At 37.4% G+C, this 25,446-nt stretch overlaps 1 protein-coding gene across 4 annotated transcripts in view; it reads left to right on the top strand.

Annotated features, from left to right (window-relative positions):
• The window catches only part of gosr1 (golgi SNAP receptor complex member 1), a 47,621-nt gene that overhangs the window by 290 nt on the left and 21,885 nt on the right, over positions 1-25,446 (top strand). For all 4 annotated transcript variants that reach the window (XR_013817104.1, XR_013817105.1, XR_013817106.1 and 1 more), the window contains exons 2-6: positions 603-714; positions 824-914; positions 1,101-1,208; positions 1,976-2,067; positions 5,671-5,745. Coding sequence is in view for 1 of the 4 variants with exons in the window: in XM_079824272.1 (XP_079680398.1) it covers positions 603-714; positions 824-914; positions 1,101-1,208; positions 1,976-2,067; positions 5,671-5,745 (478 nt within the window). In the remaining 3 variants the exon portion in view is untranslated. The remainder of the gene's footprint in view (positions 1-602; positions 715-823; positions 915-1,100; positions 1,209-1,975; positions 2,068-5,670; positions 5,746-25,446) is intronic.

Below are 25,446 nucleotides of genomic sequence, written 5' to 3'. Positions count from 1 at the left end.
AGTGCTTTTGATTAGCCTGAAAACCTGAAGACTAGAGAGAGATATCTTTCATTCCTCTAAATCTAAAAATGTGTCTGATGTTTTTAAGGTTATACAGACTAATGTAGCACGAACATATGTGATCTGGCAGAAAAGTTACACACCTGTTTGTACATGAAGTTGAAACGAGCTTTTACACCATAATAAAATAAACCCATAGGCTGTGTTTTGAAATCTAGTAGGCTGCCTTCATAGATAGCACTTGTGGGTTTCATATGTGCGTTTTGAATGTTCGCACGCGCCTGTGACGCCTGAAACACATGACAGCAGTCAAACACTGTAGACAGTTATGACAATAAATGTCAACTGGCAAGGACCAGGTAGACTTTTGTCCCTTTGTAAATATAAATAACTACCTACTGACGCTCTCAGTGAAATGTGTGCAATTCTAATATTATTTTGTCACCTAATCTAAATGTAAACTGCCACTAACTCTGAAAGTAATGCAAGTGCATGTTGATTGATATCGTGTTGTCATTTTATAGTCTTTACAGTTAATGAATGTATATTACCACTTACTTCATTTACTGAATCATAATCTTTATATTTTTGCACATTGACAGACCTGCGGAAGCAGGCGAGGCAGCTGGAGAACGAACTGGACCTGAAGCTGGTGTCTTTCAGCAAGCTGTGCACTAGTTACAGCAGCTCTCGGGACGGTCGTAGAGGAGACAGGTGGGACGTCACTGTAATAGCTCATTCAAAGAACTGTAACGTTTTATAGATATCATTATGAGGATGGAGACAGTGATAATAACATGGTTCTATTCTCTCTGTTTTCCAGTAGTTCGGATACAACACCTCTGCTCTGCAACTCCACTCAGGACAGAATGTTTGAGACCATGTCAGTGGAGATTGAGCAGCTACTTGCGAAAGTAAGAACTATGTAATACCATTCCGGTCTCCCATCATCCTGATCCTCTTGTTTATTACACTACTGATTGACCATTTTTTTGGTTGACGCTGATATCAAGAGAGCAGGGTGCAACTGTACATAATACCACTTAATGATTACACATATTAATGATAACATATATTCGTATTCTTTCTGTGTTTTAAAGCTGACAGGGGTGAATGACAAGATGGCTGAGTATACAAGCACACCGGGAGTAACGTCTCTGAACGCTGCTCTAATGCACACTCTCCAGAGGCACAGAGACATCCTACAGGCAAGTTTTTTTTTATTGTTTATAATCTTCTCTCATTTCATAAAATAATCTCAGTGATTTACCAGTGATAATAATTGTCCACAAACAGCTTCTTGCCCATCTGTCATTATACATGTACACTACCGTTTAAAAGTTTGGGGTCATTGAGTTTTTAGTTTGTTTGTTTTTTTGTTGTTGTTTTTTTGAAAGAAATGTATTATTTTATTCAGCAAGGATGTATTATATCAAAATGATCAAAAGTGGCAGTAAATATGTATATTGTTACAAAATAGTTTTTTATATTCTATTTATAAATATGTAAATGTTTTTAAAATTTTATCACAGTTTACACAAAAATATTAAGCAGCATTTATTACATTATTACAGTATTACTTATTACATTGACAATAATAAGAAATATTTTTTGCGCAGCAAATCAGCTAATTATAATGATTTCTGAAGGATCATGTGACACTGAAGACTGAAGGAATGATGCTGAAAATTCAGCTTTGCTATCAAAGAAATAAATTACATAAAATGTTTAAACCTTTATTTTATGTTGTAATAATTTCACAATATTACTATTTGTACTGTATTTTTGATCAAAATAAATACCTTGATGAGCACAAAAGACTTCTTTTAAAAAATAAAAAAATAATTAATTACCGACCCCAAACTTTTGAATGGTAGTGGATTTATTATGAAGAAAAGGGCAGTTCCTGTATTTAACATCAACATAACTGACCTAACTTATTTATAACCCCTTCAACTCTGTTTTCCTTCTCTAGGACTACACACATGAATTTCATAAAACCAAATTAAACTTCTTGGCAATCAGGGAGAGAGAGGATCTTTTGGGATCTGTGAGAAAAGACATCGAGTGAGTTTTCTCTTAAATTTCCTTTTAAAGCTAAAAAGGTTTTGAAGACCAACCCTATGAAGTTTTTAACTATGAAATTAAAACATAGTTTCTGACTGATCTTTATAGTTAAAAGTCAGTTGAATCCATGCCCTCATGAAATCGATGGATTTTGTTTTCTCATTTTCTGTGCTGATTTTGGAGGAAAATTAGAAGAAATCCGCTTAATGGGTTTAAAAATGTTACGCTGATATGGGAATATTACACTTTCATTGTATTATATTTTATAAATAAACACATAAAGACTATGCAAGGTTTCTGTGGGGTTCTACAGGCACAGATTTGACGTGGTTCTGGTTGTAACCCTGAGATCGTGACTGCAGGGCTGGATAATGACTTATTGATCTGAGCTGCAATACTCTGGCCTCCCTTTGGGCTGCTTATTTCCCTGAAATTGTGTGCCCTGAAATTGTTGTTCGGTACCATATATGATGAGAAAAACTCCATGCTGCTCCTTGCAATTGCTACTGAATTTATTTTTTCATTCAAAATAAACTGACTGTCAGAGTTGGATTTGAGCTCAGTCCATCTCTTGCAGCACTGTATTTTTAATGCCTGTATTTACTCAAGTGAGGTGTATGTCCCCCTCTGCCTCAAGCTCAGCCACCTCCTCCTACTCATCTGACCAACAATAAACTTGTTTACTCCGTATAGAGAACAGCGCATCTGCAGATTTCATTCTCACGTTTTGAGCGGGTTACTAGGGCTCTGCTCAAAATATCAATACAACGATACATCGTCATGAACACCTGATACAGCAGCTGCCGTATCGATATTGTGTGCTTTTGAATGTAACCAATTATCACGTGGGTCAAGTGGTGCAAATTTTAACAACGCGAGCAGCAGTACAAGACATTCAAAGTGAATAAGAGGATTTTAAGTTGTTACAGTTTTTGTAGCGCACCTCCCATCCATTAAATCTTTGTGCTTTGTTACTATTGATATGAAACAAAGTCTCAGATTTCAAATTACGTACATTTTATTACGAAATCTAAAAACATAAATACCGCTCCTGCACGAGATCGCTCTGGCAGCTCAGCTCAAGAGAAGCGGCAGTGCGCAGCGCATGTGAACTGATCTTCTCCTCTGCCTTAATACAAGCTACAGGCCGAAATAAACAGGAATGTGCATCTGAAAGTGTGTTTAGATATAGAGTACAACTTACCGAAATCCATATCATGTCTCATGTGATCGCTCAATCAGTGTTTCAAAGCGGAAAGTCATAGCTTGTAAACTATGTCACATAACTTCACATTTACCTCAGAAAATCCATATCCAGTGTATATAAATTCATTAGTGAGCTAGAAACATTGACTATAGAGAGGAGCATTTTGCTAAATATATGCACCATATTACATATTCTTTATAATTTTTAATGTTTTTTTAATATTATATTTCATGTTTGAATTAATCTGGCAAGTTTTTATGACAGCCACCATTTAAATTAAAATTTCAAAAATGAAATTGAGTAGAAATATAATATATAATATGAGTATGTAATTTCTAAAATAAAATAAAAAACATAATTGAGTGTAATTTAGGTATTTGTACAAATCAGTTAATTTTTACCTTCAGTATTATAGTAGGCTACAACTGACTCCCATAGTTCATTACAATTCAGTATTTCAGTATTGAATTGAACCATTCCAACCTAGCTTTTTTTGTGACAATTTATTTCATTTAACTCATTGTTTTTGAATAACAAAAACAAAAATAATTGTTCCACTTATCACAACTGTTATAACACTGGTTATTCAATAAACAGATATTAACTGTTACTAAACTCAAAAGAAATTCCAAATTGATCCATATCGTGATACGCATCATATCGGGACTTTAGTATTGTATCGTGACATTGTTGGTGATACACAGCCCTACGGGTTTCTCTTAGAATGTTGCACAGATTTGACCTAATAAATCATTAATCTCACGATGAACATTAATTGTTATACACTACCATTCAAAAATTGGGATCTGTAAGATCTTTTAAAAAAATGTCTTTGAAGATAATCTTGTGCTTTCCAAGACTGTATTTATTTGATCAAAATTAAAGTAAAATAGTAATATTGTGAAATAATATAATTAATAATAATTTTCTTTTTGAATACATTTTAAAATGTAATTTATATTATGATGGCAAAGCTGTATTTTCAGAAGCCATTACTCTTCAAAGTCAGATGATCCTGCAGAAATCGTTATTATATTCTGATTTGGATTTTTTTGTGTAAACCTGGTTACATTTTTTCAGTATTTTTTGATGAATTGAAGGAATATAATTTTTTTTGAAAAATAAATCTTCTAGAACATTATACATTTCTTTACTGTCACTAATGTGTTACCCCCAAATTTTTTGTCTTGATGATAGATTTTAATATCTTAAACCCACTGTTGTTTAGTATTTTGCTTATTATACAGGCACAATCTGTGTTACCAAAAGTGGAAATAATCATTCATGTTTACATAATCATTCATCATAAGTTGTAATATACGTATTTACCCCCAGAGGGAGATAATGCACTTTTTGTAGTGCACTACTGGATTTGACTCAGCCAATGCAGAGCAGTGTTTGCAACCTCGTACCCAGTTACTTTCTGTGGTGCAGGCTGTGAAGTCTCTAGTTTCTGCCAGGCTACTGAAGCCTCACTCCTTGAGTTTGTGCAGTGCGTGACATGCGTGCTGTGCCTGATGTACTCCTCCTGTTTCCGAACTCCCCATCGATCAGCAGCACAGCGCTATATAAATGTCAGCCGGCAGAAATGACAAAGCCCCCTGTGTGATTTAGTGCACTGCCCTTTAAAGCCTTGTTGGAATGATTAAGTTGGCTGTCAGTGCCCTGTCACTTTGATTGGTGTGGACTGACAGTTGATTTGACCAGCGGGCAGGTGTAATCCCATAGAAACAGGATTAATATCCCTTCTACATCAGTCTGTTTACAATAGGTACAGAGGAAAACCCACCAGAGGGTGGAGTCTAGTTCGTCTGTGGTCGTCGTTTAGGCTGCCATTTCCAACCCTTTCCCAGCCTCATAAACTCTCCCATCTGAGATGGAGATTTGTTTTAATTTGTGCTGTCAGGCCAGTGTGTGTCTTTTGAAATAGCCTAGCTGGTGTTGCTCAAGCAGAGGGGGAGTTTTTGTCTTTCATTTTCTTTGACAAACTCTTGGGAAAGGGCTGTTCTTCCCAGCACAGTGTTCATTCATTATTAACACTAAATGCTCTCTCTGTGTGTGTGTGTGTGTGTGTGTGTGTGTGTGTGTGTGTGTGTGTGTGTGTGTGTGTGTGTGTGTGTGTGTGTGTGTGTGTGTGTGTGTGTGTGTGTGTGTGTGTGTGTGTGTGTGTGTGTGTGTGTGTGTGTGTGTGTGTGTGTGTGTGTGTGTGTGTGTGTGTGTGTGTGAGAGAGAGAGAGCTTGTGCATGGCACAGGATGAAGAAAAACCCTCAATATCAACCCAACCCCCACTTTATCTGAAGTGCCAGGCTTTCTATAAGATAATGTACATACAATGACCCTTGAGTAATTGCATATTTCTGTTTAAGTGCTAATTAATGTTCTTTTCTCTTGTCAGGACATATAAGAGTGGCTCGGGGGTGAATAACAGGCGGACAGAGCTCTTTCTGAAAGAACACGAGCACCTGAGAAAGTAAGAGCCATCTTCCTCTGCTGCCTACTTAAAGTACTCTGAATTTCACCAAATGGTTGCACCATTTTTGTGTGAAGAAAAAAAAAATCTGTTTTGTCTTGAATGAGAAGTATTTGCAGTGAATTTTGTATTTTTTTTTTGTACACATGATTTATCCGATAGGAAGTCTTATTGCAGTTTTTCTGATACAAATTCAGATTTAAAATGCTTTTTTTTTTAAGCTCTAGGTTTTGTTATACTTGTTTGTAGGGCTTTAAAATTTGGCCAAAATTGTATTATATTTCAGGATGATTATATAATAATTAGGGATGCACCGAGATCCAGATTTTTGGGGTCCGGCCGAATACCGAATCCACTGGTTAAGATTCTGCCGAATCCTACTCCCATCCGCAGTCCATTATCACATTATCACAGTAAACACATTAATGAAGTAAACAACGTCCACAGCAGTGTGTTTTTTAATTTAATTTAATTTAAATTAAGAATAGGTAACATTATGCCAGGATGACTGTCCATACCTGAAGTTGCTGCATTTTGGCTGCTGTCTGTAGATTCCTTCATGCACAACTCGTATTCTTTCGGACGTTTCATACGCAAATGTTATAACAGCGGCTATTGTTTAGGGTCCTTGCCACCACGAGACAAATTGGCATTGCAAATTGAACATGTAGCTCGACTTGAATCGCTGCCTTTTGACTGAAAGTACTGCCAAACAAAACTTTTTCTGTTCACAAGTTCCATTTTCACTTTCTCACAGCCTGCATTCGAACGTTTCACCTTGCAAACACGTTCCCATTATCAGCGTCATTATGTCGACCAGTGGAGCGTGCGTAGTGCAAGCCTAGGGTTCGGTTCGGTGGAAAATAATTGTAAGGTTCGGCAGAAACCGAACCTGTCAAAAAGCCCAATATTCGGCCGAAACCGAATCCTGGATTCGGTGCATCCCTAATAATAATAATAATAATATAGTTATCAATATTACTAAATTAAAACAAAACAAAACAAGATATATTACTACTGTAATATTTCAATTTAAAGAGGAATAATAATCATATAATATTAACAATAATGATATATATCTTTTTTTTAATACATCTGTGAAATTACAATACTAATATTTATGGCTCTCTGTCTGTCTCTTTATTTTCAAATGTTAAACCATCAAGCTTTTTGGCAGAGAACTGCAGGGAGCCCTTAAATCTTTTGTTGACAACAGCCAGTTTATAAGCGCTTCTCATTACAAGTTTGGGAAGATGGTTCGCACATGCATGTGATAAGTGACCTAGCGCTTGCAGAGATGGAGTTTGTGTGTAGTAGCATTTATTGCGAGCCGAGCTGCTCTGAGACACTGAAAACACGGCAGCACGTGTGTAAATGAACACCGTGTTGTGCTTCACTCTGAAACCCATAGTTCATATATTTATTTAATTAAACTGCAGTATTTTGGTAATCACACTAAGCCATATTGCGATTTTAGTATTATTTCGATTAAATGTGGAGCCCTACATTGTACTACATCTTCATCTCAACCCTTTCTGATCAACCCAACCACTGATAGATCAGTGAAGATAGTGGTGCAAGTCTAGTCCTTCTAGAGATTGTCAATGGTTGAAAAGAGGAATTAGACTTCGGAGAAGCCCACATTGAGGTAATTGACGAATTCAGGTGAAAGGGAGAGAATAAGACACTCAAAGCATAGCACTCTGTCATCTACTCACAGTGTCACAGCCACTTTATCTGAAGAATGGAGGAAGGTTACCTTTAATAGACACGCTCTCATTCTCACACTCTCAGTAACTCAGCAAGGCCGGTTCTCTTGCACCGTTCTGTGTCAAATTGATGAATTAAATTTTTGGAGTCATCGTAAGCGACTGCCCTGGCTGCTCGTGTAGGCATGGGGTAATTTGGTATAACAAAGGATGGGTGTAAAATATGCACTGGTTTTAAAACAAAAATTAATCGATGGCCTGCGGTAAAACATTTGACAGAGCATTTGCTCTGGGTCATTTGTTTCATAGCAAAGCTTCAGTGTTTCAGTTTGCTAGAGGTAAGTAAAAGAGACCAGTGACAGAGACAAATATTACACTCCCATGCTTAAAGACTCATGTGGATTGATTTTTGCCTTAGGAAAGCTTGAATAAATTGTAATACATCAAACTCATTCTCCTGGAGAAAACATCTATTAAAGGGATGGTTCACCCAAAAATGAAAATTCTGTCATCATTTACTCACCTTCAAGTTGTTCCAAACCTGTATGAGTTTCTTTGTTCTGCAAAACACAAAAGAAGATATTTTGAAGAATGTTTGTAACAAAGCAGATAGAGCAACCATTGACTACCATGTATTTTTTCCCCTACTATGGTATTATTCAATGGTTGCTCTATCTGGTTGGTTACAAACATTCTTCAAAATATCATCTTTTGTGTTTTGCACATGTGAGTAAATAATGACAGAATTTTCATTTTTGGGCGAACTATCCCTTTAAGACTTGAACATGCAATACAGACACAGATTAACTGCTGTGACATATAACATATTATTTATCTTAAGGAACAAGAACATGGTATTTTCGATTAATGATATATTCATTCTTTATAACAACTTGCTTACAACATCCTTCATTATTTCAAGCAGACATATTGTTTTTCACATTGAGTAGTTTTCTATTTTTCTTTTGTTGTTTTATGACATGAAGCACATGTATGCCAATTTATAACCCACCGGGTAGATCAGCACGTTTCAATTCAAATGTGTGCATCTACTACGCAGGACATTAGCTCTGACCGGATCTCTTCCCAAAACGTCCCTCCATAATATTTTCATCTCGTTTTTATTCGTTGGTGAAAATGTCAATATTTTCATTATGATGCAGAGTGGTAATTGGCAGAGTTGAGACTGTAAGCTGGCTGAATGCTGAGTGTGTATGTGTGCCTCCTTCTCTCCCTGCAGTCCTGGCCACATGCCCACTTTGTTTCTCAGCATCAGTGTGCCCTTCCTTCTCTCAGCTCAGAGTCTGCTGGGGGGCAAACACAGGGCATAGGCACTTCATTTAGTCTTCTAGCATTTGCACTGCTCTGTTGTTTTTCTTTTGTAGGACCTCTGTTGACTATGTCGAACATTTATCTGTGATCAGAGTATCAGACCATTAGTATTGTTGATGTATTGTACATCCATAATGTGTAAAATACGTAACAAGAGCTGCGTATGTATGACTTGTGCAGTGGTTGTCGTCTCATCTTCCTTTCATGTGCTTCTCGGCTCTCAGAGAGGAAGTAATCTCTGGTGTTATTGCTTGAGCCCATTCCAGTGTAAAGACCATTTAAAGACATTAACAGCTATGACAGTCTGACTCATAGATTACATTGAGCACTCAGAGAAATCAGGGAGGGAGACTGTTACTCAGTCAAATAAGGGAAGACAATTACTCAGTCAAACAAGGAAGGTTGTGATGAGAAAAAAGCAAGCAATAAAACAAAAACTTGTTACAGTAACTGAAGCTGTTCTAAAGAGCTTTTTTTTACATTTATTTAAAAAAAAATTCTTTCTATTTCACTCATTTATGGGACTTAATAAAATAATTTAGTACCTTGTGTCATATAGTGTCAATCTGCTTTTAAAAATAGGCCTGAACCCTGAAGATTAAAAAAATACAGTTCTTACCATCCTGCTTCAACTGTGATGCTCACACATTTGACCTTACAACAAGCCACCACTTTTCAAGGGTGGGTACTCTGTCCATCAAACTAAATGACGACGCTGAGTATTTTGGAATAAATTACTTTAAAGGTCCCATGGCATGAAATTTTCATTTTATGAGGTATTTCAACATTAATATGAGTTCCCCTAGCCTGATTATTGTCCCCAAGTGGATAGAAATGTTGATTGGTTTAAAACCGAGTTCTGGCTGTCTTTCTCTGCCTTTGAGAAAATTACAGGCCAGACTAGCCAATCCTGAAGTCTCCTGGTTTGACGTCCAAGCAGGAACGGTTTCCTCCCTTTCCTTCCATCTGGCACGCCCATGCAAACGCTCGAGAGATCATGGCTTGTGAACGAGTGAATGCTGGCAGTTTCTCAGTGTTTGGATGTACAAATGAAAACAGAAGTCTTTTTTCAGTTCCTTCTGATCTGTGATCAGTGATTTTCTTATGTGTTGCTAATTATTTATTATTCGTGCACACACTGCGGCTTCTCTCTCTCCCGACAGAACGGTGTTTTCGTGTTTTCTATCTTGTGAGTCCGTTTTTTTTGTATGTCCTCGTCGCGTCTATCTGTTCTACAATGTGCACACAGTCATGAGTTTCTGCTCAACATCGGCAGACTCACATCTCTCATCTGTCCGGTTCGCGAAGAATCATTCTTTGGAATCGGTTCTTTTTAGTGAACCGAACCAGTTCACCAAATCGGACTGAATCGTTCTAAACGGTTCGCGTCTCCAGTCAGCGCTGATCCATAATTTACTAAAGTTACTAACTTTCTGACATGAGTGACAGCCCCTCCGCCTAGAAATAAACTAATAACCTGAAGTATATTCTAGTAACTACTACAGTTCACTGAACTGAGACATGCTGAGAACTGATGTGAAGTGAACTCAGGTCCATCCGTCTCTCTGGAGCAGCTTGTGCGTCGTAGACCTCGTTAAACCACACCCCCTCCGCTCATTTCAAATGCAAAGATGTCAGCCAATCACAACAGTGGGCGTTTTTACTGAAGTCTCACAGCAGACACGCCTCTTGAAACAGGGCATTCAGCCACAGGGCAAACAGCAGTATAGAAAAAATGCCTTTTATTTCTAAATTATGACATTTTATGATGTAAAAATCATACTAACAATATAAGTACACCTCAGGAAACATTATAAAATAATAGAAAAATGCCATGCCATGGGACCTTTAAATGCAGTTTATCTTCACGCAAAAATCAGCTTTTTTTATCAAGTTATGTTGAAATGCTAAATATAATGGTAGAAAATGAAAACATAGTGAAAATATATATAACTCACTGATTCATAATGCTTCGAAGCTTCATGATTCCGTGTTTTGAAATCGGCAACGATTCAGGAGTCTAAGGAGATGAGTCTCGTGAAAATAAGTCAACCACACCCAAAGTTCTAAGCATTTAAAAAAAAAATCTCCACTAGGTGGCGCTGTTTCAAAACTTGTCAGGCTACTTCAGGGTATCGTGGTGATGACCCATACCGAGTTTCGTAACAATCCGTTCATGCGTTCATAAAATACAGCATTTTAGCACATAATTCAAGATGGCAGACAACCAAAATGGCCGATATGGTAAAATTGGATATCAGTCGACTCGGCATGACGTCCCGAATCTAACGAGATTTTTATGATTTTTGGACAAACGGTTCAGAAAAAATATCAATTTTTCGTATTTCCGGACCAGTAGGTGGCGCTGCGCCGAAACGCTGCATGTTGCCTCAAGACGTGCTTGTGCTGACATGTGCCAAGTTTGGTCTGAATATGATAAAGCGTTGTGGAGATACATCCTTACGTCTGTTTTCGCAAGCGCTAAGTAAATCGGAACGTAAAACCGATTTGACGAATCAACTTGAATTCCATAACTTTTACCCGGCACTGGCTGAAGATGATCTGTTTAAATTTTCGTGCAAATTGGACGAACAGACGAACAAATAATTTTGTTTCTAGCCCTTAAGGTTCAAAAGTTATTAGCATAAACATGAGTACACATTTGGACAGGTGGTGGCGATAGAGGGATTGAGACTGCCATAGACTCCCATGGCGGAAGAAGAAAATACGGGAATGGTTTCAATAGGTGCCTTCGGTGCTTGGCCCCTAATTAAAAGGGGAAGTCTACCCAAGTGTTAAAGAGCACCTATCATGGAATTTTGAAATGTACCTTTCATGTAGTGTGTAACATAGATCTAAGTGAACAAAAACATCCTGTATAGTTTGAAATATGACAGTGCACCGTATATATAGTTATTTTCTTTCAAAAGTAAGAGTCGACTCTGAGTCATTTTTAAGAATCGTTAGAAGACCGAAGCTTTTTCTCTGACTAGATGACGTCAACTTGTCAAGTTATTTGAATACGATACGCCCACTTATTGCGCTCCAAGACGCCAGTGAAAACTAGAAAACATCATGGCGACGAGACGCTGTGTTCTGAAGTGCCACTCAAAAGCAAAATTCTTTCATCTGCCCAAGGATGAGCATTTGAAGACTAAGTGGCTTGAAGACAAACCATACATCGTCGCGATTGTGTGTTTATTAGTCGTCAAATGTATGTTTCGCGATCTCAGGAAGCTTTTATTATGGACTTCTATTATGGCACATGGTTCTTCTTCGTCTGTCTGTACATAGAGTATATGTGCACAGAGCGCCCTCCGGCTGCCAGTATGAATTGAAAACAACACATAAGAGACTCAATCGCTCATGATTAGGCTATATCTGCGCATTTTGAGGAAGTATTGAATAAAAAATACTCCTCTGTTTAGAAATTTGACACAGACATATGAGAATCTATCGATATGTCTCCTCATCTGCACACTTTTGAACTAAAAGCCCTGAGGGATGTTGATTTGTCGCGAGTCTTCGTGAGGAGAATAGAGGAGTTTTTTTATGAATGAGATCAGCTGAGGCTCATATTACAATCAAACGTACAGATGCGGTTTTCATATTCATAACTCCTGACACATATTAACAAATTACTGTCACTATAAGACTTTGATGGGCGTTCCGTTTCCGAAAATATCTGCACAGACTATACCAATCACAACTGACTGGGTCATCGGACCAATCACCGCAGATTAACGCCACGTAAAGGCGGGGTTTTGAAAAGTGAATCACTAAAGGAATCATTTGAGAATCGCAATAAAAAATATAGCTGCAAGCAGCAATACCGGGGCCAAGCGCAAAGAAGAAGACAAGACATGCCAAAAATGCTGGCAATGTCAGATCAACGGCAGCAATGAGCAATTAAAGACCTATTAAGGTGATTTTAAGCAAAATAGATGTAAAATGATAAATACAGTCAATAATAATGATTTAATGATTTATCACTTTCAACCAATAGGTGGCACGGTTACGAAATTGATGTGGTGTGGTCAGAATAAGGGAACAATGACACATGCAAAGATTGGTGTCAATATATCAAAGCAGGGTGTCAATATAGTGTCAATATGTAATATCAGAGATATAGCCTCAAGAGGCCTTTTCATTATAAGTATGGACCACATGGCGGTGCTGTTTTGAAACCGTTTAAGCAGCTTAAAGGCGTTAATTTGTGAAGCATAGCATTTTATATCATACAACAGCATTGTAGTCAATGGGAATTGCATGTTTTGTTCTATTATAGCGCCACCAAGTGGCACAATCCTATCATTTTTTTTATGTGTCCTTGGAGTGAGCCCATACATGTGTGTCAATTTTGGTGAAAATATCTTGTTTAGTTTTGGAGTTATATACATTTATATGAAAAAACACATGAAAAATGACTGACACCTGACTTTGATTGGATTTTACACCCCCTTACTATCAATATTTTGACATTTGGGCATTAGCGTAGAGCTATCGACCTATGTTTTCGAACTTCTGACGCTGGTTTCGTCTCGATCGGACTAGCGGTTTCGAAGATATCAGCTAATGTTTTTAAAGTGCTAAATTACAATGCTGCACAAACAATACGCCGAAACCTAGCAAGTCTGGTATCGTTGGACTCGGCGAGGATTCAGGAGACAAAAAAAAGTTACTCTCATCAAATAAGTCAATCTCACCTAAAGTTATAAGCATTTGGAAAAAAAAATTCTCCACTAGGTGGCGCTGTTTCGAAACTTCTTGGGCTCATTCAGGGCATCGTGTTGATGACCCAAACCGAGTTTCGTTACAATCCGTTCATGTGTTCATAAAATACAGCATTTTAGCACATAATTCAAAATGGCCGACAGCCAAAATGGCCGATATGATAAAATTGAATATCAGACAACTCTGCATGACGTCCTGAATCTAACGAGACCACTTTTATGATTTTTGGACAAACGGTTCAAAAGTTATAAGCAAATATAGCAATTTTTCGTATCTCCGGACCAGTAGGTGGCGCTGCGCCGAAACACTGCATGTTGCCTAATGTCATGTTTGTGATTAGATGCCCCAAGTTTGGTTTGAATACGATAAAGCGTTGCGGAGATATTGCCTTAAGTGTGTTTTTGCAACCGCTACGTAAAATTTGTTTGCGCGTTTATCGTAAATGATTTGACGAATCAACTTGATTTGCAAGATTTTTTGTCAGCATGGTCTGAAGATGATCTGGTTCAATTTTCGTGCAAATCGGATGAACCGTCTAGGACGAGTTCGCAAAAGTAGGTTTTTCGGTTAATTAAAAATGGCGGGAAAATTATCATGGTGGAAAATGACGTCATAGGTTGCAATCGAATTGTCTTGCGCCAAGGAATCAGAGGAAAAAAGAATTTTGTTTCTAGCCCTTATGGTTCAAAAGTTATTAACATAAACATGAGTCCAATTTTGGACTGATGGTGGCGCTAGAGGGATTGAATTAGAGACTCCAAATTTGCTATGGAGACACTTCAGACCGTCCTCTATAAGTGTGCCAAATTTCATAACTTTTTACCATACGGTTCTATGGGCTACCATAGACTTCGTGGCGGAAGAAGAAGAAGAAGAAGATGAAATATAGCTGCAAGCAGCAATACCGGGGCCAAGCGCAAAGAAGAAGACAAGACATGCCACAAATGCTGGCAATGTCAGATCAACGGCAGCAATGAGCAATTAAAGACCTATTAAGGTGATTTTAGGCAAAATAGCTGTAAAATGATAAATACAGTCAATAATAATGATTTAATGATTTATCACTTTCAACCAATAAGTGGCACAGTTACGAAATTGATGTGGTGTGGTCAGAATAAGGGAACAATGACACATGCAAAGATTGGTGTCAATATATCAAAGCAGAGTGTCAATATAGTGTCAATATGTCATTGCAGAGATATAGCCTCAAGAGGCCTTTTCATTATAAGTATGGACCACATGGCGGTGCTGTTTTGAAACCGTTTAAGCAGCTTAAAGGCATGGTGCTGATGGCCAATTTCAAGTTTCGTAATGATACACCAATTCATTTGTGAAGCATAGCATTTTATATCATAAAACTGCATTGTAGTCAATGGGAATTTCATGTTTTGTTCTATTATAGCGCCACCAAGTGGCACAATCCTATCATTTTTTTTGTGTCCTTGCAGTGAGCCCATACATGTCTGTGTCAATTTTGGTGAAAATATCTTGTTTAGTTTTGGAGTTATATACATTTATATGAAAAAACACCTGAAAAATGACTGACACCTGACTTTGATTGGATTTTACACCCCCTTACTATCAATATTTTGACATTTGGGCATTATCATATGGCTATCGACCTATGTTTCCGAACTCCTGATGCTGGTTTCGTCTCAATCGGACTAGCGGTTTCGAAGATATCAGCTAATGTTTTTAAAGTGCTAAATTACAACGCTGCACAAATAATACGCCGAAACCTGGCAAGTCTGGTATCGTTGGACTCGGCGAGGATTCAGGAGACAAAAAAAAGTTACTCTCATGAAAATAAGTCAATCTCACCTAAAGTTATAAGCATTTGAAAAAAAAAATTCTCCACTAGGTGGCGCTGTTTCGAAATTTCTTGGGCTCATTCAGGGCACCGTGTTGATGACCCAAACCGAGTTTCGTAACAATCCGTTCATGTGTTCATAAAATACAGCATTTTAGCACATAATTCAAAATGGCCGACAGCCAAAATGGCCGATATGGTAAAATTGAATATCAGACGACTCGGCATGCCGTCCTGAATGTAACGAGACCACTTTTATGTTTTTTGGACAAACAGTTCAGAAGTTATAAGCAAAAATAGCCATTTTTCGTGTCTCCGGACCAGTAGGTGGTGTTGCGCCGAAACGCTGCATGTTGCCTCAAGTCATGCTTGTGATGACATGTACCAAGTTTGGTTTGAATACGATAAAGCGTTGCGGAGATATTGCCTTAAGTGTGTTTTTGCAACCGCTACGTAAAATTTGTTTGCGCGTTTATCGCAAATGATTTGACGAATCAACTTGATTTGCAAGATTTTTTGTCAGCATGGTCTGAAGATGATCTGGTTCAATTTTCGTGCAAATCGGATGAACCGTCTAGGACGAGTTCGCAAAAGTAGGTTTTTCGGTTAATTGAAAATGGCGGGGAAATATCCAAGACGGAAAATGACGTCATAGGGTGCAACCGAATTGGCACGAGCTCAGAAATTAGAGGAAAAAAGGATTTCGTTTCTAGCCCTTAAGGTTCAAAAGTTATTAGCATAAACATGAGTACACATTTGGACAGGTGGTGGCGCTAGAGGGATTGAGATAGAGACACCAAAATTGCCATGGTGACATTTCAGACTGTCCTCTATTAGTGTGCCAAATTTCACAACTTTTTACCATACGGTTCTATGGGCTGCCATAGACTCCCATGGCGGAAGAAAAAAAGACGGGAACGGTTTCAATAGGTGCCTTCGCACCTTTGGTGCTTGGCCCCTAATAATAATAATAAGAACGGGAACAGTTTCAATAGGTGCCTTCGCACCTTCGGTGCTTGGCCCCTAATAAATGCATATTATAAGAAAACTAAAGTCTTTTTTGTCATTGCATGCATGCAAAACTGTTGTTGGGGACTTCTAAAACAATATTTGGAACATTTTAAATGCCATGATAGGTGCTCTTTAAGAAGTCGGATGGTCAACATGTCATTAACCAACATTAACACAGGAAAAAATTGTAACCAACTCTCTATATGCAAACTGGAAAATGTAAATTCTGTCATCGTTCTTTGAATGAAAGACTCACGGGTTTGGAATGACATGAGGGTGAGTCCTCATGTCATTCCTAACCCGTGAGACTTTCGTTCATCTTCTAAACACAAATCAAGATATTTTAATAAATTCAAAATTCAATCTGTTCATCATCTAAAGCGATCCAAAATTTGGACTTAACCACTTAATCCATTCATATGGATTAGTTTTAAGATCTCTTTATGAACTTTTTGAAGCGTCAAATCAGTAGTTGCATGGACTTTAAATGGCGGGACATTAATTTAAAATATCGTCATTATTGTTTCGAAGATGAACGAAAGTTGTACTTTTTGGAACAACATGAGGAATGTATGTGATGACAATTTTTCCATTTTTGAGTGAACTAACCCATTAAGTTTGGCTGCATGTCACATTATTTATTACTTATTAGAGCTGTTGAAACTGGAGGTTCAACAGGAGTTTATTCAGCATGCTTCTGTTTTTCAAATAAAACCAAATAATCCAGACATTTGATGAAGTCAAAAGATGCACATGTATCTTCGATAAAGCCCACTTGCATTTAGTATACCGATGTTTACTCTAACTGTAGATAGAGTTATGGATGAAATAAAAAATAAAATTTGGTTAAAAATTGTCTAACTATGTGTCTAACTACTTTAAAGCTTGACAGACAAAATGGCGTACAGCAACACGGCTTCTCAGTTTATCAGTTTGATTGGAATTGATCAGATTATAATACGAATTTTCCTATAGGAGGCATGGCAGTACTTTTGTTCTGATATGGTGTGTATGGCGGGAACACTGCCTGAAATGCATCTGATGGTGAAGAGCAAGCAGCTCTGGATCCATTATATTTTTACTGGAAATGTTTGAATGTATTAGTCTTGTTTATGTCCAGAACAGACTTAAAGCAATTACACAGGTCAGCTCCTCTTTCACAGCTGTCTTGAAAATACACAGACTTTACTGAAACCTGTCCAAGTTGATCCAAGATTATCTTAACAGTCATCTTTTTCTTTCATAAAGATAGAGAATTGGTATGTGTACTAACTAACCAGTTTTAATGTTCTATAGAGTATGTAAATGTGCGCTAGAACATCTTACAGATGTAAGAATTTTTTTTTTTTATTTACTTAGAAATATACAAATGAAGCATGTGCTGTGATACGTACTGGTTCTGTGATTTCCATAACTGTAACTTTCAAATATTTGAAGTTTGTCACGTCACTCTTGCTCCCCTTGCATTGCACTAAATCTGAAGTGCTGAGCATATTTCTTTCTTGGGACACGGGAACAGGGTAATCAGGGAGGTTTGATTTTCACTCACAGCTCTCTCTCTCTCTGTGTGTGTGTGTGTGTGTGTGTGTGTGTGTGTGTGTGTGTGTGTGTGTGTGTGTGTGTGTGTGTGTGTGTGTGTGTGTGTGTGTGTGTGTGTGTGTGTGTGTGTGTGTGTGTGTGTGTGTGTGTGTGTGTGTGTGTGTGTGTGTGTGTGTGTGTGTGTGTGGGGGTGTGTGTGTGGGGGTGTGTGTGTGGGGGTGTGTGTGTGGGGGTGTGTGTGTGGGGGTGTGTGTGTGGGGGTGTGTGTGTGGGGGTGTGTGTGTGGGGGTGTGTGTGTGGGGGTGTGTGGGTGGGGACAGAAGGACTCTGCAGTCATGCCTGTGTGAGATTTGGCCCATCTCCACTCATATCAGATGCAGCCAGCAGGTTAACGAGCCTTTGAAAGTCATATTCAAAATTTAATATGCATGGGCCGTTGCAAACTTTTTGAAATGAAGTGCCATTTTTATTTTACTGTGTCCATTTATAGGTATTATACTATAATAATCAATACTAACAGTACGTACTATTGGAACAATTAATTAAAACATATGTAATAAGGATGGCATTTACCAAATTTCACAATTCAGTTCTATTTCGATTCACAAACTTGCGATTACATTTCGATTCAATATCGATTAACTGGGGCCTATTAGGTACAGTACATAGCAAACTTCCTCAAGGAAAATCTCTCAACTATTGCTCTAAACTATACCAGTTGGTACATCATTATAATATTTAAGGTTAAAATTAACTAATTTGTATAGGCTACTTCCATTTAAATTACACATAAGGAAGTTTTTATAATAATAAAGTTTTAATGACATGCTTAAATTTCTACTTTGAAATGTATGCATTGCATTTAATAATTAATTGATTAATAATAATAATTTATTATATTTATATCGCGCTAAATGGTGGCTATCATGACAACATGACAGATTTATTGAAACATACATTAAAGACACAAAGAACAGTAAAAATAAGCGATATTCATCAACATGCTCCTCTATAGAGTTCATTTTTCTATTGTCTTTGCAAAAATCGGTATTGGCAGGCAGAGGTGGACAGTAACTAAGTACATTTACTTGAGTACTCTACTTAAGTACACTTTTTGAGTATCTGTACTTTACTGAAGTATTATTTCTCAGGGAAACTTTTACTTTAAGTTCACTACATTTGATAGACAAATATCATACTTTTTACTCAACTACATTTCAATCAAGATCCTCGAAGTCAAAAGTTGTTTCTGTAGCAGCTTTAAAAGTCAGTGGATGATTTTTTTTCCACCGTGCATTTATACAACAATGCAACAATAATAAAATAATGTATTTACAAAAAAAAGGAAATTTACTTTTGATACTTAAGTACTTTTAAAAGTGAGTACTTCTGTACTTTTACTTAAGTAAAAATTGTTTTTAACAACTTTCACTTGTAACGGAGTAATATTTGACCAGTAGTACTTTTACTTTCACTCGAGTAATGGAGTTGTGTACTTTGTCCACCTCTGTTGGCAGGTCACTTACAAAAAATCGGAATCGTCCGAGAAAATTGCAATCGGTGAATCTCTAGTTAAAACATGAACTTTTACATTATTTATGTATAACAAGTGGTTCCTTACATTATTACAGGAAAGTGCCACCGTAATCACATGGCATTTTCACAAAGTTTTCTGTAAGCAAACATCTGAAGCGCGCGCCCAGAAAGCTGCCTCTTATGGTGCGTTTACACCGGACGAGTGATTTACATGTTAAGTCAATGCAGAGATGCGAAATGGCATTCTACGGCGCAATTCGCGCGAATGAGGCGACGCGAATTGAGCGTTTTGAACGCGCGATTCGCTCAAGTTGAAAAATCTGAACTTTGGCGGATATTTCGTGCCGCGTTAACCAATCAGGAGCTTGCTCTAGTAGTGACAACAATGAGGAGAAAATCTGTATATTAATATCTGGTTCAGATTATCTCTGTGATAAAATTAAATGACATGAAACACAACACAGTCTCTTTTTGTTAAATGCAAGTTTATGTATGATCAATAATACAAAGGTATAAGTAAAAGGTATAATAAGCTATACATGAAATAAAGCAAACAATTCAGTCAAACATTCAAAGTCAGTGCTAGTAGGCTAACGTTACAACTGCAACGTACAGTTATAGCCTAAAAATATAAAGTAATGAAACTTCTCTTTGCCTTCAGTCTAAACGATTTGCCAGGGAACAAATTATAGATCCATGAGACCAAAGATCGGCCGTTACAAGACGAATTATAGCTCGAGACACACCACAGAGACATCAGAGCCAGCGGCAGAAGGACTGGCCGAGGAAAGGTTACCCTCGCCGGCTTTGACGAGCGCTGAGCGCCGCTGTCCGCTGGAGCTCACAACTCCGAAAACGCCAGATAAAATGTTCAAATAGGCACTCTTTAAATAAATAAACCACATATTTGAGCTTTAAACAACTACATTATCGACTGAAAAAGTCTTAAAACTACGTTTTGACACATTAACAGTAGATTTTAAGAAAAAAAAAGACGTGTAAACACAGCCCATGTCAGCCATTTCTCAACAAGACGAGCCGCTGGCAGAAGCCCCGCCCATGACGTGAATTCGCGTCTGTTGTGCAGTGAATGTCACGCACGAATTTCATGCGCGATTGAAGCGAGTAAACTCAAAATGTTCAAGCGTCCACCTTCGCGCGATTCGCGTCCGGTGTGAACGCCACATTAGGCAGAGTGCGAGCCTACTAAATGTATGTCTTACGTGAACATAAACAGTTGAGAAAGAAAACGTGTGTAACAGTATACTGTAAGGCTGTAGTCAACCAAAGAAAATCTTGGTCGACTGAAGTCCTGAAATTTTCGACTAAAAATCGAAAAAAAAACCCTGTTAAATTAATTAGCTGTGCACTGTGCAGTACTTGGTGGCCTTGTTGTCTGCCTAAATTAATTATAAATAAACATAAAAAAACTAGTAGGCTATTTGCAGTATATTAAATCGTTTTTGTGATTTTTATTTTGGACTGAAATGAGTCAGACACACGAGTCTGTCGGCTCTGACAGCGTTGCATCACGTGCACCTGCGCAATTTCATAGCCTATGAGTTCCGAAAATATAGTATTTAGACATAATTAGACTTAATTTAGACAATTGTTTTTGTCATATGTATTATAATAACTGACAGACACTATCATTTCAGCCGCTCTGTGCAGCTCGAACATAGGATCAGCTCAGCTTCGCGGCTGAGACACGAATAGACTATTAACTTAAAGCTTTTACTCTTAAACACAAAAGGCACGTCCACTTTAATAAAAAAGGAATATTTATTAAACAAGCCAGATCAAGAGCAGAAACGAAATAAAGTGCATAACTGAAAAATAAAGCATAGGCTCAAAACGAATATAAACAGTTCGCACAGCGCATTAGGCTCCAAATAAAAAATAAAATAATAAAGGGCCCAAATCCAATAAATAATACTATAAATAAATTTGCAGTTTGCACAATAATAAAAGGGACGGGGCAACTCAAAACAGACGGGGCAACCTAACGCAGACAAGCTTACAGTTAGCTTACCGTCTTTAGGTGATATGACATGTTTGTCGTCGAGCTGTGATATGCAAACTGTTGCTTGCAAAATTAGCATTCGACTTTTTTCCCATTTTCTATGTTAAAAAAATGCTGCCACACTGCCGATGTCTTTGTTGACATGGTACAAGAGGACTGACTAGGAAAACACTCTCACAATTAAATAAATAATATACAGCAAAGTAGCTTACTTCAATCTGTCTCTCTTCTCCAGTGGGTTGGGATAATCCAAAAGAAGTGAAAACAAGGTGGGTGTTCTGAAGACAGACTGTTACCTGTGAAACAGGGGTGCTTTGAAAACACCCCCATTAGCAATTAGTGCTTTCCACCTGATGAAATGAACGCGGCCAAAAAATCGACCAATCAGAATTTTGGTAGAGCCAGAACGTATTGACTAATAATCGACTAATCGACTGGGAGATTACAGCCCTAGTATTCTGGATACTTGCAGCTCTTAAAGTGACAGCAGCTTAATAAATTATACTGCTGTCTGTTTCCTTAATGTTAATCTAAAAAGAAAAGACAGAGAAAATCACACTGCTCTTGACTGAATAACTTTTGTAACTATCTAAATTTTATTTTATACCGTGAAGACTATCCAGGGTTATTTTACATTTGATTACTTGTTTCAATTTCAGTAGGCTACCTGAAAAGTTTCACTAGTATCTAAAAATTTGAACCACTGGCCCAATCGTGCCAGTAGAAAAAAAAATCCTTAGTGTTAAGCCCTGCTGGAGCAGCTATAAATATTAATGTGCTATTAAAGATACAGTACAATAGAGCAATAGAACAGTGGAAGTAACAGAAGCTCCTACACTCTAAATATAAAAAGTTTCTATATGGCACTAAAATTGTTTCTTGGCTCATAATCATAAGGGAACCTTTTTAAGTGCTGTATAGCACCAATTTTGGTGCTTCAGTGGTTCTTCAGCTGTTCTTCCGCGGTTCATTTACTAAGGTGCTATATAGCACCACTGACTAACATGTTAAGATATGTCGCTATGTAGCACCAAAAGTGGTTACTCTATGATTACGACGAAGAACCACTTTTTGTGCCACATAGAACCCTTTTTTGTGACAATAAAACCCTAATATTTAAAAAAATTGCAAATGCAATGAAAATACTGGTATTGGTACTAGATTATCAGCAAGTACCAAAATTGAACGTATGGTATCGTACTCGTTCTGGAAAAAGTGGTATCGGTGCATCCCTCGTATACATTTTGTTAATAATATCTCAATGTATGTGTAATTACACTGAAACAAAGACACATTGAACTAAAGTGTAACCTAAAATTCTTATCATAGTGTTCCTCTCTCTTTGTTTTGGCTTGTGTGCAAGCATTTACCCTTCAGTACGGCCCATTGGTTGCTGATCCGTTCTCTGCTGACTTCTTAAGACTTTTAAATACAATTACATTATCCCTTGGAATCCCTTGATTCCATTTTTAAAGCTGTTATCATATTGTAGGGAATTGTTATTGTACTTCAGGTGGACACTTGGGATCTGAGCATTGTAGGGTTTCCAAGATGTCCATTTATTTATTGCATTGGAAATGCATTTGAGTTGAGCCCGTACAGCTACAGTCCATTAGCTTATCTAGAGGAGAGACTCTTTCTTTCTCTCTCGCTCTCTCATTATGATGACTCTTCCACCAAAAACAATAAAACGCATCGTACTAATGATAAAAGTAGTTTAGCAAAGAGCAACTTACCTTGATTCTTAATAAGTCTAAAACACCCATGGTGTTAATGGATGCTGAGAACAGAGCTGCACGATTAATCGTTAAAAGATCACAATCTCGAATCAAACACCCACACGATCTTATTCCTAAATGACAACGATTCCGCTCTGTCTTTTACGCCTGTTTCACATCACAAGCATCACATGCCCATTTTAATGAATGAGAGGGTCGGCCGTCACGCTTCCGATGTGCACCCTCTCTTTCATTGAAATGGGCAGCGACAAAACACATGCTGCTCACACTCCACTGACGCTTGCGATGTGAAACTGTTTAAACCAGAGTGACAAGTGAGTGCTTAAAAAAAGTGTTTGTCATTGAATCATTTGTTTTAAAGATATGTTCACAAAAGTCTTTAAGAATGAGACATTGAATCCATTCAAATTAATAAATGTTTTAAATAGACTAAAGCAATGAACATTTTGTCAGAGATTTGCATGTCATTTCGTTTAGTTGTCTAAGGCTTTTTTTTCTTCAGAATCGTTGGAGAATCGTGATCTTCATTTTACACACAAAAAACGTGATTCTCAATTTATCCAGAATCGTGCAGCTCTACTCTCCACCTGTATTTCCATGCGTTTAACGATCATCCAGCAGATGGAGCTCACCAGCTTAGGGCTCAGACGTCTTTCTCACTCTCCTCTTGTCAGCTCTGTGGAGCTGTGGTATAAATCTTTCCTCGCATAGGTCGGCCAATAACAATGAGGCGGTTTTTTTGATGAGCCAGCAAGATTTCTCTGTCTGCCAGTTTTAAGGCAAAAGAGAGAGGATGGCTTCATGACTGATTACGGGGACTCGTTTATGTACAGTTCCCAATTTTAAAGCCATGTTAAATGTCCAGTGGCTAGCTTCAGGTTTTTAGAGCAGGTCTTTAGAGGGTGGGACTTCCCACCTCTTTCTAGACTCAATGGCAGCAGCTGCCAGGTTGTAAGTGGGCCATGGGCTATCCGTTCTGAATCCAGGAGTTTGTCAGCCCTGTAATCACAAGCTGTACATTCAATGGATGTGCACTACCAGTCAAAAGCTTGGACACACTAGAATGAATTTTTTTTCTTCTCATGATCTTCAAAAGCCTTTAATCTATGCTGATCTTATTCTTAAATGCTTGAAATTCATTTTGTAGTGAGATATAGATTGTACATACACTAGCATTTAAAGGTTTTGGATAACTGTTTTGCTCACCAAGGCTGAATTTATTTGATCACAAATACAGTAAAAACAGTAATATTGTGAAAAAGGATTACATTTTAAAGTCACAGTTTTCTGTTTTAAATATTTTAAGATGGAACTTATTTCTTTGATTGCAAAAGCTTTATTTTACTCCAGTCTTCATTCACATGATTCTTCAGAAATCATTCTAATATGCTGAGTTGGTGCTCAAAAACATTTATGATAATCAATGTTGAAAACATTTGTGCTGCTTGATATTTTGTGAAAGCCATGATATTTTTTTCAGGATTCTTTTATGAATAGAAAGTTCAAAATTACAGCATTTATTTTTATCATACACACTTGATTCACTGTATAAAACTATTAATTACAAAAAACTTTCTGACTCAACTTTTGAACGGTAGTGTATGTTCTTTAAAAAAAGGTAATAATTTTCATTTAATATCATTCTATATTTTATAATTGATCTATTATAATTATAAAATATATATATATTATAATAATAATATATTTGTTTTGATTCAAAACTTTTTGGTCCCTGTAATTCACATATTTTTATTTGTTATATTTTTTGTTTTGATTAATTTATTGTTATTTTAGTGTGGAAAATAGACAGAGATACAGAACAGAATAAAAGTGCTGTTTGCCATTTGAAAACACATGATGGTATTTTTCATGTCCATAACATCAACAGTGCAGTAATGTGCCAACATTTTTGGGTTGGAGTGGTTCGGAATTTTAAAAAAATTCAGATCAATACTAGTAATGAAGTTTTGCTAATAAAGAATGACTCATTGTGTCCAAACTTTTGACTGGTGTTGTAGCTGGAACAGGACACATTACTAGATTGTTTCAGTGTATGGGTGCCAGATGCTCATTGCATTTAGCACTGATGCAGTTCAGTGAGAACCGAAGTGGTTGAAAGTGGACAAAAGAGACGGATTAAAATACCAGGTGTGAACAGGTATGTGTCTCAGTGTTTCCCACACATAGACTAATTCGTGGCGGTGCGCCACAGAATCAACACCGGCCGCCACATATTGTGTGTCGTTATTCTTTTTTTTTTAATCCTAT

The sequence above is a fragment of the Gobio gobio genome, assembly GCF_949357685.1.
Source record: "Gobio gobio genome assembly, chromosome: 8".
Taxonomy (NCBI): Eukaryota; Metazoa; Chordata; class Actinopteri; order Cypriniformes; family Gobionidae; genus Gobio; species Gobio gobio.
This window is presented reverse-complemented; position numbering and strand designations above follow the sequence as displayed.